Source organism: Ranitomeya variabilis, chromosome 2, assembly GCF_051348905.1.
Source record: "Ranitomeya variabilis isolate aRanVar5 chromosome 2, aRanVar5.hap1, whole genome shotgun sequence".
NCBI lineage: Eukaryota > Metazoa > Chordata > Amphibia > Anura > Dendrobatidae > Ranitomeya > Ranitomeya variabilis.
Genome location: NC_135233.1, coordinates 207,190,656 through 207,204,304, shown reverse-complemented (window position 1 = coordinate 207,204,304; position 13,649 = coordinate 207,190,656). Strand labels below are relative to the sequence as shown.

Here is a 13,649-nt window from a genome sequence, read left to right as displayed (position 1 = left end):
GCTCTTCACCTCCAGTTTTGGACAGTAAAGCCATAGAATCAAACCAGCCAATGAACGCACTGATGCGACTCAACCAGATCCGGCCTGGTCTGCAGTACAAGCTGCTGTCCCAGTCCGGCCCAGTGCACGCACCGGTGTTCACCATGTCAGTGGATGTGGACGGCACAACTCACGAGGCCTCTGGGCCATCCAAGAAGACGGCCAAGCTTCACGTCGCAGTAAAGGTGAGTAACGTTCCTCATTGATTTGCAACATCTCATTTTTCTAACTGCAGGAAGAGCGGCTAGATCACTGGGGGCCCAACCGATTGCCGAAGTGGTGGTCTCTGCCTCTGTGAGACTGAAGTAGATAGCAGCAGTGACAGGCGATCTTCGTCAGGCTTTGAATTGAGTGGCAGCACGTACGCGGTGGCCCTGCTCCATCCAAACAGGGAAGCAGGACCCCCGTCCTATGGATAAGTGATAACTTATCATTACTGGATTGCTCCATCTAAACCGTGAACACTTTTCTGTTGCGTCCCAGCATCGTTATCATATCGGAGAGTTTTACTTCCGCAATTATAGGCAGCTTCGTGGCTACCTTTATATTTTACAATGCGTGATTGACGGGAGGATCTGACCCCAGGTCCCTGCACCTCTGTGAATACACATGAAGGGGCAGAGAAACACTACCAGACACACAAGGAATTCTCACCCCTACTTTATGGCGGGCAGAATGAGGTCTGGATGTCTGGATCCCCACCTGGAAAACACAGTTGTGGCCAAAAGTTTTGAGACTGACACATTTTGTTTTTTATACATTTTTATTTTTTTTTAAAGCACCATTGATTCTCTGGGGTTGTACGTGTAAGGGTGTACAGTCAAAACACACAGCGGGCGAAATAAGTATTGAAAACATCACAATTTTCTAAGTAACTATTTTTCTAAAGGTGCTATTCACTTGAAATTCTCACCAGATGTCGATAACAACCCGTCCAGTCCACACTGGCAAAGAAATCGCCATAGATGTCCATGAATTATGTGTAATTATGAGAACGGACACAGGAAAATGTATTGAACAGGCTTAGTAAAATGTAATTAATACTTGGTACAAAAGTCGATGTTGGTGATGAAGCTTGAAAACGCCTCCTGTATGAAGAAACTAGTCGCAGGCCTTGCTAAAATGAGCAGAACGGAGTATGGCTAATCTGGCCCTCTATCTTATTAGGCCGGCGTCACACATGCGAGTTTTACGGACGTAAGAGCGCAGAAACTACGTCCGTAAAACTCGCATAACATACGGCACAATTATTCTCAATGGGGCTGCTCCTATCAGCCGTATATTACGGATCCGTAATATACGGCTTTCTACGGCCGTACAAAATCGCAGCATGCTGCGTTTGTCAGCGTATTGCGCAAAAAAAAATCGCCAATGAAAGTCTATGGGAGCGAGAAAAATACGGATTCCACACGGACCAGCAGTGTGACTTGCGGGAAATACGCAGCGGTGTTAGTGAAAAGTCGGTAATTCAATTGCCGGCTTTTCATTTCTCCTGCACAAACCCGACAGGATATGAGACGTGGTTTACATATAGTAAACCATCTCATATCCCCATTTTTTTTGCATATTCCACACTACTAATGTTAGTAGTGTGTATGTGCAAAATTTCAGCGCTGTAGCTGCTAAAATAAAGTGTTAAATGGCGGAAAAAATTGGCGTGGGCTCCCGCGCAATTTTCTCCGCCAGAATGGTAAAGCCAGTGACTGAGGGCAGATATTAATAGCCAGGAGAGGGTCCATGGTTATTGGCCACCCCAGGAAAGGCACATCTGTAAGATGCGCCTAATCTGGCACTTGGCCACTCTCTTCCCACTCCCTGTAGCGGTGGGATATGGGGAAATGAAGGGTTAATGCCACCTTGCTATTGTAAGGTGACATTAAGCCAGATTACTAATGGAGAGGCGTCAATTATGTCACCTATCCATTATTAATCCAATTGTTTGAAAGGGTTAAAAAACACACACACATGATTTAAAAGTATTTTAATGAAATAAACACAGCGGTTGTTTTAATAATTTATTGCTCTCTCAATCCATTTGCAGACCCTCGCTTGGCAAAACAATAAACGCACAATATACATACCTTCAGATGACCTATCACGTCCCACGAGGTAATCCATCTGAAGGGGTTAACTAATATTACAGGCACGAGCTGCGATAAACCACTCGCTCGTGCCTGTAATCCCCCGGGTGCTGAAAGGAAAGCAGAGTGATCTATACTTACATTGAGTCGCGGTGAGGCGCCCCTGCTGGATGTTCTCATGAACTGCAGCCTGGGAACTTTTTCCCACGCTCCAGGTCATATGAGGACATCCACCAGGGGGCGCATCACCGCGACTGAAGGAAATGTAGGTCAATGACCTACATTTCCTTCATTCGCCGGGGAATTACAAGCACGAGCACAGCTGCATTTGCAGGGCTCCTGCTTGTAAATTATTTTAACCCCTTCAGATGGATTACCTCGTGGGACGTGACGGGTAAGCAGAAGGTATGTATATTGTGGGTTTATTGTTCTGCCAAGCGAGGGTCTGCAAATGGATTGAGAGAGCAATAAAATATTAAAACAACCGCTGTGTTTATTTCATTAAAATACTTTTAAATCATGTGTGTGTGTGTTTTTTAACCCTTTCAAACAATTGGATTAATAATGCATAGGTGACATAATTGACGCCTCTCCATTATTAATCTGGCTTAATGTCACCTTACAATAGCAAGGTGACATTAACCCTTCATTACCCCATATCCCACCGCTACAGGGAGTGGGAAGAGAGTGGCCAAGTGCCAGAATAGGCGCATCTTACACATGTGCCTTTTCTGGGGTGGCTGGGGGCAGATGTTTTTAGCCACGGGGGGCCAATAACCATGGACCCTCTCCTGGCTATTAATATCTGCCCTCAGTCACTGGCTTTACCATTCTGGCGGAGGAAATTGCGCGGGAGCCCACGCCAATTTTTTCCGCCATTTAACCCTTTATTTTAGCAGCTACAGCGCTGAAATTTTGCACATATACACTACTAACAGTAGTGTGGAATATGCAAAAAAAATGGGGATATGAGATGATTTACTATATGTAAACCATGTCTCATATCCTGTCGGGTTTGTGCAGGAGAAATGAAAAGCCGGCAATTGAATTACCGGCTGTTCACAGATATCGCACTGAATGAAATCTAAATACAGAATATATATATGTGTCTCAATGACATATATATATATACTGTATATACAGTTAGGTCCATATATATTTGGACAGAGACAACATTTTTCTAATTTTGGTTATAGACTTTACCACAATGAATTTTGAACAAAACAATTCAGATGCAGTTGAAGTTCAGACTTTCAGCTTTCATGTGATGGTATCCACATTAAAATAGCTGATTTGAGGTGTGGTGCTTGCATTTGGAAGATTTTGCTGTGAAGTAAACATGCGGTCAAAGGAGCTCTCCATGCAGGTGAAACAAGCCATCCTTAAGCTGCGAAAACAGAAAAAAAAACATCCGAGGAATTGCTACAATATTAGGAGTGGCAAAATCTACAGTTTGGTACATCCTGAGAAAGAAAGAAAGCACTGGTGATCTCATCAATGCAAAAAGACCTGGGCGCCCACGGAAGACAACAGTGGTGGGTGATCGCAGAATAATCTCCATGGTGAAGAGAAACCCCTTCACAACAGCCAACCAAGTGAACAACACTCTCCAGGAGGTCGGCGTATCAATATCCAAATCTACCATAAAGAGAAGACTGCATGAAAGTAAATACAGAGGGTTCACTCCATGGTGCAAGCCACTCATAAGCATCAAGAATAAAAAGGCTAGACTGGACTTTGCTAAAAAACATCTAAAAAAAGCCAGCACAGTTCTGGAATAACATTCTTTGGACAGATGTAACCAAGATCAACCTCTACCAGAATGATGGAAAGAGAAAAGTATGGCGAAGGCTTGGTACAGCTCATGATCCAAAGCATACCACATCATCTGTAAAACACGGCGGAAGCACTGTGATGGCTTGGGCATGCATGGCTGCCAGTGGCACTGGGTCACTAGTGTTTATTGATGATGTGACACAGGACAGAAGCAGCCAAATTAATTCTGAGGTATTCCGAGACATACTGTGTGCTCAGATCCAGACAAATGCAGCCAAACTGATTGGTCATCGTTTCATACTACAGATGGACAATGACCCAAAACAAAAAGCCAAAGCAACCCAGGAGTTTATTAAAGCAAAGAAGTGGAATATTCTTGAATGGCCAAGTCAGTCACCTGATCTCAACCCAATTGAGCATGCATTTCACTTGTTAAAGTCTAAACTTCAGACAGAAAGGCCCACAAACAAACAGCAACTGAAAACCACCGCAGTGAAGGCCTGGCAGAGAATCAAAAAGGAGGAAACACAGCGTCTGGTGATGTTCACGAGTTCAAGACTTCAGGCAGTCATTGCCAACAAAGGGTTTTCAACCAAGTACTGAAAATGAACATTATATTTAAAATTATTGAATCTGTCCAATTACTTTTGGTCCCTTTAAAAACAGGGTGGCACATGTTAAGGAGCTGAAACTCCTAAACCCTTCATCCAATTTTAATGTGGATTCCCTCAAATGAAAGCTGAAAGTCTGAACTTCAACTGCATCTGAATTGTTTTGTTTAAAATTCATCGTGGTAATGTCTATAACCAAAATTAGAAAAATGTTGTCTCTGTCCAAATATATATGGACCTAACTGTATGTTTTCCCGAACATTTGAGCACATAAATCCATTAGATGTCGGTTTTGCAAGCCTGCGCGAAAATCTCGCAGTACGGATGCCATACGGATTACATACGGAGGATGCCATGCGCAAAATACACTGACACACCCTGACTACGGATCAATATTTTGGGAACATTTCTCCGTATTACGGCCGTAGTACGGACGTATAATACGTGGCGTATTGTCTTACGCCAAGTGTGACGCCGGCCTTAATATTTCACCAGATAGGTTCTCCAGTGCCCTGACTGGGGTAACATTTCCAGCGGAGGTGCACTTTTTTCTGCACAAAAGGACTCATTCATATACATACACTTTCATCGTGCAGCTTCTTTTTTTTGCCTTGTGTTTCAGTGCAGCATTTAATAGGACAATTCCTTCCAGCTACATACAAATAATAGTCCATGGAAAAAGAAACTGCAATGCAATGCCATGCAGGTGAAAAAAATAAATATTTTATTCTCCCATTTTATCACTCGGAAGGTGTTCCAGTGCAGCCTCTTTTTCCTTGGACTATACGTTTTTGGACATTTGGGATAATTGTCCCAGGACTCACATCTACAGCTTTTTTTCATCAATGCTGTTTCAATTCTATTCTGTATACGAAAAAAAAAGGATTTGGGGCCTAAAGACCCCATAAACGTCATCTTAAAGTTGGCAAAACCCATCGATTTGGGCAGGAACGGCCAATTATCTGAGGCTTGCCTCTCCCCCAACAGATGATATTGGGGCAGAGCAGGATTCAACCTTTGGAGTTGAAAAGCTTGATGTTCTTGTTCTCAGTGGAGAGAAGCCGCAGCTTGCAAGTACTAGCCGCAGATTTCTCCCCACTGAAAGAACTCAGCTGCGCATTTACGTCCATGCAGGAGACGGAGCCATTGACCGAAGAATGGCAAAGTCTGTGGCCGCTGGATGGGAGGCATGCAAACCGCATCCTACCTGACGGATTCCTCAGGGCCTCTTCTTGTTTGTAAGCCCGGCCCAACATCATCGTTGTAGGTTGAAAAGCACCAGGGCCTGCTAATCAGGTTGCCAGCAGGAGGAAGGAGATTCGCAGGGCTCCCATCCGGCGGGCGCAGACCACTGATGTAGCCTTTGGACCATGGTCCTGTGAATTGATTCACTCCTCTGTATTGGGGCCCTTTAGTGCCTGTCTATGGGTTCCTCTGGTGGTCTTATGATGGCCTTTTTCCTATACAGGTCTTACAAGCGATGGGTTACCCTACCGGTTTTGACACAGATATGGAATGTCTTAGTTCAGATGAAAAATCGGACAGCGAAGGAAAGAATGAGACAGTCTCTTCCAATTCGAGCAGTAATACGGGCAGCTCCAGCACCGATGGCTCCAATACGCTAGAGGTAAGAAGCCCTCCTGAGGAATGGTACTGGCCATACACCATACGTACCTGTAGGCCAACCACTAGGTAAGCGGGTCGGCTGACATTAAACGGCCACTGTTGGCCATAAGCATTGGATGAATCATAGGATAATCGGTCATTGAGGGCTTGCCGTGTTCCCTTCTGAGAGTGCAATACAGGCAGCAGTGATCACTCAGATTAATCAGGCTTGGGAATAGGTAATTAAGAAATGTAGTATTATATCCACCCTGCACCCATAATGCTGCGTAACGAGGGAGATCGGCTGTTCAGAAAATTTGTTTGACGGACCTTATAGGAACTGTAAAGGTGGCCATCATCCAGGGTTCTCATGGTGGTTGTGGCTTTGGGAAAATATGATAACCCAAGAATTTATAATTTCTGTGTGATTATTTCACCTCTGTGATTATGAGGGTTGATAGAGGGACCCACGAAATCAGAAGAATAATACACATAAATGAAGATATAAATTTTATTTATTCCCTCTAATAATCTATTTTTCTGTGACTCCAAAGCCACTGTAGTTACGGGCTTTATTTATTTATTTTTTTAAATACAATCTAGTATCTCAAAGTAGACTTAGGCATTATCTTGAGGGTCCCAGCTGTATGAGAACCAACAATGTTTTTACTTGCACTGATCCAAGCAGATGCCTTTTTCTAGGTCTTTTCTTCCTCCTATACAGAAAAAAGGAGCATAACCCGCAACCCACAATAGTGAAGTTGAGCGATGCCCAATAAAACCACTTTGCCGATTCAAGTTTTGCCGAAAATGGCTTCTTCCAGGCTGATTAACTTATTACTAGCAACCTTCATTATATTCCACAGACTTGTACTCACAAACTTGTGCCAATATAAAAAAATATTCAGAATATATGTTTTGCTATATTGGCACAAGTTTGTGACCAGATGACCTTGGCACATAAAGAGGGTGGATAGTAATCAGACATGCACTGGAAGAAGCCACTACTTACGAAACTTGAGGATGTTCTACTTATGTGGGTGAAATCAGAAGCGAGTACTAAAGAGGTTGTCCAGAACATGAATATTGATGCCCCCAAGATAGGATATTAATATCAGATCGGTGGGGGTCTAACACCCAACACCTCTATCGATCTGCTGGTTCTACACTGTGTTGTGGCGTTCCCGAGTTCTGAAGTTCACATTGACTTATCCTCAATGATAGTAACTTAAACAGGAATGAGGATGGAAATGGGCTGGCAGTATTACGTTATACGTTCTTGGCCTGTGAGCATATTTTATTCCCGAGAGTAGCTGATCAGCGGGGGATACCCCCTCCGATCTAATATTGATGACCTATCCTAAGGGATATACCATCAATTTAAAGGTCCTGGACAAGACCTTTTAAGAGTTTTCCGCACATATCTAAATTTGGGCCATTTCTCGCAAATCAGCCAGGTTTTAATCAGCCTTAATTTAAGGGGGTTGTCCCATCTCAGATAAAAGGATAAGCCATAAATATCTGATAGATGTGGGACCCACTGCTGGAATTCACATGTGTTTTTGAGAACTGAGCTCTGTGCAGGAATGGGGAGGTGATGACCTCTATCCATTAACTTCTGTGGGAGTTTGTGAAAAATTGGCAAGCATGCTGTAGAAGAGAATACCTCTTTAAATATTTTTGGACCGCTGGAAGAAGTTGTTCACATGCACAAAAATGATATGGTTATAGTAAGGCTGGATGAGCTGCCATATTTAGCAATGACACCAGGCAAAGGTTTTCGATTGACGTTTTCTTTCGGATGAAGCCTAAACTCTGACCAAGTCATAGGAGCCAATAAATATCATAACAATGACAGTTTATAATTAGCTGGCACTAATCAGATTAACGCTAACCCAGCACATTATAAATATCATATGGAAGGAAAACAGAAACCGGAATAGTCTAATACAGACAGATTGCTTTACCGCCTGTGATAATAGAAGATGGAAATAGTCTGCAGAGTAAGAATCAATATCATTTCTGGAAGCAGAATACTCAGGAAACAATACAGTTCTGGAGCACAAGGCATTGCTGACACACAGACAATGCAGGGAAGTCATATGTGCCAGGGAGGTAACTGACCATAACCTGCAATTACTGGACCTGGCTCCAGGACAGAGTCATGTCATATTCACTGGGAACAGACCATAACCTGCAATTACTCTACCTGGCTCCAGGACAGTCATCTCGTATTCCCCGGGTACTGACCATAACCTGCAATTACTGAACCTGGCTCCAGGATAGAGTCATGTCATATTCCCCGGGTACTGACCATAACCTGCAATTACCGAACCTGGCTCCAGGACAGAGTCATGTCATATTCCCCGGGTACTGACTATAACCTGCAAATACTGAACCTGGCTCCAGGACAGAGTGATGTCATATTCCCTGGGAACTGACCATAACCTGCAATTACTGGACCTGGCTCCAGGACAGAGTCATGTCATATTCCCTGGGAACTGACTATAACCTGCAATTCCTCTACCTGGCTCCAGGACAGAGTCATGTCATATTCCCCGGGTACTGACCATAACCTGCAATTACCGAACCTGGCTCCAGGACAGAGTCATGTCATATTCCCCGGGTACTGACTATAACCTGCAAATACTGAACCTGGCTCCAGGACAGTGATGTCATATTCCCTGGGAACTGACCATAACCTGCAATTACTGGACCTGGCTCCAGGACAGAGTCATGTCATATTCCCCGGGTACTGACCATAACCTGCAATTACTGGACCTGGCTCCAGAACAGAGTCATGTCATATTCCCCAGGAACTGACTATAACCTGCAATTATTGGACCTGGCTCCAGGACAGAGTCATGTCATATTCCCCGGGTAATGACTATAACCTGCAAATACTGAACCTGGCTCCAGAACAGAGTCATGTCATATTCCCCAGGAACTGACTATAACCTGCAAATACTGAACCTGGCTCCAGGACAGAGTTATTTCATATTCCCCAGGAACTGAGTATAACCTGCAATTACTTTACCTGGCTCCAGGACAGAGTCATGTCATATTCCCCGGGTACTGACCATAACCTGCAATTACTGGACCTGGCTCCAGGACAGAGTCATGTCATATTCCCCAGGAACTGACTATAACCTGCAAATACTGAACCTGGCTCCAGGACAGAGTCATGTCATATTCCCCATCAATTAGCTTTCTGTGATCTTATCATGTGAGTGTATCTTTATGCCTGGAATCTTCCAAGGGCACCTTTCCATAATAGATATAATTATCTGTTACAGGAATGACAGAGGAAGTGCACCATGTAGAGTTCTTCTGGACCAGCTCCATTTTTCTGTTACGTTACCTAATGTTCTGAAGCAATTTGTACAATCATAGTAATTGCATCTAATCGACACAATAAATTATCACAGTCTCTAATTAACCCGGTGAATAAGTAATTTAATTAAAATAGTCAACATGCACCCAGATGTCTCATCTCTGGCGTCGTACACGCTTAGACGATCATTAGTGGTCAGGTTTATTTCTAGATTTGTTCTGGTGTAACATTTGATATGTGACGTGTCCCCTCAGGTCAGGACTCAGGGTCCAATTCTCACGGCCAGCGGGAAAAATCCTGTCATGGAGCTAAATGAGAAGAGAAGAGGGCTGAAATACGAGTTAATATCAGAGAGTGGGGGGAGTCATGATAAGCGATTCGTAATGGAGGTAAGTTACAGATTCTGTGTGATATGGATTTAACTACTACTTTTTTTTTTCAACTCATGTTTCAAGGGGATGTCCAGGATTTTTTTTAAAGTAATAGCGCCACCCTTGTTGAAGGACTATGTTTGGTATTACAGCTGTGATACCAGAGATGACCCATGAACAAGAAAAAAATCAGACCTGTTCTATTATTCGGACCAACCCCTTTTAAGTTTAAGACATATAATACGCTGATATTTTTAGGGACTGGTCATTTTTTGCCCAGAGGTTCATGGTGGAGGTCTTCCATATCTAGGACATCTTATAGGATATGCCCTTCAACCGAACACCTGATTCTGATCATTTTTTGGACAAAACATCCCATTCTGGATTACAATATAAAGGACCTGATAGTCCAGCGCTTCGGCTGCAGGTATCAGTCGGCAGTAGCAGATAGCTGATTTTTACGTCATTATTTTAGCCACTAATAACTTGTGCCAGGCTTGATGTGCACCTCATCAGCAAAGAGTACACTAATCTGTATATATCGGTGCTAGTCTAGCATTTCCGATAATTCGGCACATGGTCCCAGCATAAACTGATTTTGATTAGTAAAAAATTGATTCCAATCAGAATCTTTGTTCCTTTGTATCACAGGTTGAAGTGGACGCACAGAAGTTCAGAGGCGCCGGTCCAAACAAGAAAGTCGCAAAAGCCAGTGCTGCACTCGCTGCTCTCGAGAAACTATTCTCTGGGCCCAATGCAGTGAATAACAAGAAGAAAAAGATTATTCCACAGGTGCCAGTAATCTGAGATTACCATTAATAATAAAATCGGGTTTAATTCTCTGACAGTTTAGTCTAAAGGTCCACATTTGCACCTGACGACCGATCAGCTATAAATAAGCCAATCGGTGGTTGGTAAATAGCCTGTTTAGGCCAACCGGAACAATAGTGAGTACAGTTGTTCTGTGCACATAGTGTTATCGTTCTCTGCCGCAGTTCGCCTGTTTATACAGGATGATGTAGCTGCAAGAACGATCCAATCACATGACAACCGAGTAATTTCTTCTTTTTCGAGCGATTATATATTTTACACAAGCCAATAATCGGTTGTAAGAAATACTCGTTTACTTTGAACGAGTTGTCCGAATGGGGATTTGTAGTGCAGTCATCTACTTAGCTGCACAGTCTGTAGCCAGACCACAGACGACTGTAAGGCAGATCTCTACATTATATGTATACGTTATCAGCAGGAACCATGCACCTTAGGTTAGTGACGGTGATGATCCAGTAAGAGACACGATTGGAGTGATGTCGGCACCGGAGGGGAGTACAGGCTGTCTATATAGTAATTGAGAAGGGATTGTCCAAGTAGTGGACAAGCCTTTTAAATGAGGTTTTCACCACATTGATCTATCCTTACGGATCATGCACATGTCCATGCACAATGGTGCAAAATCGGACCACAATACACAGACTGGCCTCAGCTATCCCGACCGAAGCATGACCGCTTCATGCATTTCTGGAAGACATGCGGTTAGTCAGTGCATTGGTGGTCTGTACTCACACCGATTTGCATGTATGTCTCCATAAGCCCTTAGTACAAGTAATCAGTCAGATTATTGAATGAGCTGGCAGCCGGATCCTCCATCGATCAGGAGTTTACAGCACCAGCTGGGACCAGATGTAATTGGAGTACCGAGAGGACCGCCATCACTCGCTCCATCACACTGTTTAGTGGCTGCTGCAAATAAAATGAATATGAGCTGACCAATGGCCCATGAACGGCCATTATCAGTATTGGGGTCCTCTTCTTCACAACGTCTACATCTGGCCGCTGTCGGAGCTGCTAGCAGTTATATTGGGGCTGCCGCCACCGATCTGATATCAGTGACCTACCTACAGGTCGATCATCATTATTGGAGATCATCTAGGCCTCTGTCTCGTGTATCTTAGTAAATCGGCCCCCATTGTTCATACTCCAGTCATGGAAGATGCAGCAGCATAGGCTTTTCTGTCATGGATGATGTAGACCTCCACCAGAGCTTCAAAGTTAGCAATGTGCGATTATTGAAGAGATAATTTGCATATTACTCAGAGGAGCATTGCAGCCTAAACGTCTCCTCACCTTGGCATGTCACTCTATATAAGGAGAAACGTTACCCCTTGGATTTTTTAAAAGGGCACAGATAGGGAAGAAAGACACAAAAATAAATGATAACAGCAGTTTTCTCACTTTGGATAATCACAGATTTCAAGACAAGTGTTAAGGTACCTTCACACGAAACGACATTATAACGATATCGCTAGCAATCCGTGACGTTGCAGCGTCCTCGCTAGCGATATCGTTTCGTTTGACACGCAGCAGCGATCAGGATCCTGCTGTGATGTCGCTGGTCGCTGAATAAAGTCCAGAACTTTATTTGGTCGTCCGATCGCTGTGTATCGTTGTGTTTGAAAGCAAAAGCAACGATACCAGCGATATTTTACACTGGTAACCAGGGTAAACATCGGGTTACTAAGCGCAGGGCCGCGCTTAGTTACCCGATGTTTACCCTGGTTACTAGCGTAAAATGTAAAAAAAACAAACAGCACATACTCACATTGCGTCCCCTGCAGTCTGCTTCCTCCTCTGACTCAGCGCCGCAAAGTGAAAGTGAAAGCAGCACAGCGGTGACGTCACCGCTCTGCTCTCACTGTACGGCGCTCAGTCAGTCAGGAAGTGGACGCAGGGGGACGTGAATGTAAGTATGTGCTGTTTGTTTTTTTTAGATTTTACGCTGGTAACCAGGGTAAACATCGGGTTACTAAGCGCGGCCCTGCGCTTAGTTACCCGATGTTTACCCTGGTTACCAGGGGACCTCGGCATAGTTGATCGCTGGAGAGCGGTCTGTGTGACAGCTCTCCAGCGACCAAACAGCGACGCTGCAGCGATCGACATCGTTGTCGCTATCGCTGCAGCGTCGCTTCGTGTGAAGGTACCTTTATGTGAAAAAGTAGAGGGGAAGAGGTCATCTAAAAGCCAGAGTGCCATAGTGATAATGAGGTTACAAGTTGGAAGTGTCTGGAGACAGATTCTTCTCCTGCTTCCTCTTTGATCCCCGGCTGGGAATGTATTGACTTTGCTGTTGCGCGGTTTGCCTGGGGGAATCTCGTTTGCAGCGTGGAGCTACCCGTGTTCTCTATGCCAAAGCTTTGCTTAGTATAGTTGTAGGAATGTTGTCTTTTTTTTCTACTCTTGAACTAAACTAAATCCAGGCGATAATGAAGAATATCTTAGTTTGTATGTTAGTTTGCATTTTACATCACTGTGGAATAACAACTGCAAAGGAAAGCGTGCATCTAAAGGTGGGGTGCCCCAGCCTCAGTCACGGTACAATACAGTCTCTGCGCCTCTTATCTTCCTATACACAGTGCTGGACATACAAGAAAGTCAGCAGGGCGGCCACTACTGCCATTGATCGTTAGATTGTTTAGGAGAAGAAAAAAACATAAAACCAAAATAGCCTACAGGTTGCAATTTATTTATGTAGAAATCATACAATGAGATTTTCTGTTTTTTATTTTTAGATTGTGTCTCTCACAGGTTGAAGTGTACCACGATAAAAATTACAGACCTCTCCATTCTGTGTAGGAGGGAAAACCGGCAAAATCAGCAGTGTATCAAATGCTGATTTTCCCCACTGTATCTACAATGTTTGTTGTTTTAGTTAGTGTTAGAGCAGGCTCCACAGGAATGGATTTAAAGGCAATCTGTCAGAAGGTATTTCCCATGTAATCTGAGAGCAGCATCATGTTGGGAAAGAGACCCTGATTCCAGCGATTTTTCACTTACT

At 43.8% G+C, this 13,649-nt stretch overlaps 1 protein-coding gene across 5 annotated transcripts in view; it reads left to right on the top strand.

Moving 5' to 3' along the window:
• STRBP (spermatid perinuclear RNA binding protein) overlaps positions 1–13,649 on the top strand; it is a 143,105-nt gene that overhangs the window by 121,755 nt on the left and 7,701 nt on the right. For all 5 annotated transcript variants that reach the window (XM_077283519.1, XM_077283521.1, XM_077283517.1 and 2 more), the window contains 4 exons: positions 16–224; positions 5,976–6,134; positions 9,701–9,835; positions 10,469–10,609. In XM_077283519.1, coding sequence (XP_077139634.1) covers positions 16–224; positions 5,976–6,134; positions 9,701–9,835; positions 10,469–10,609 — 644 coding nt within the window. The remainder of the gene's footprint in view (positions 1–15; positions 225–5,975; positions 6,135–9,700; positions 9,836–10,468; positions 10,610–13,649) is intronic.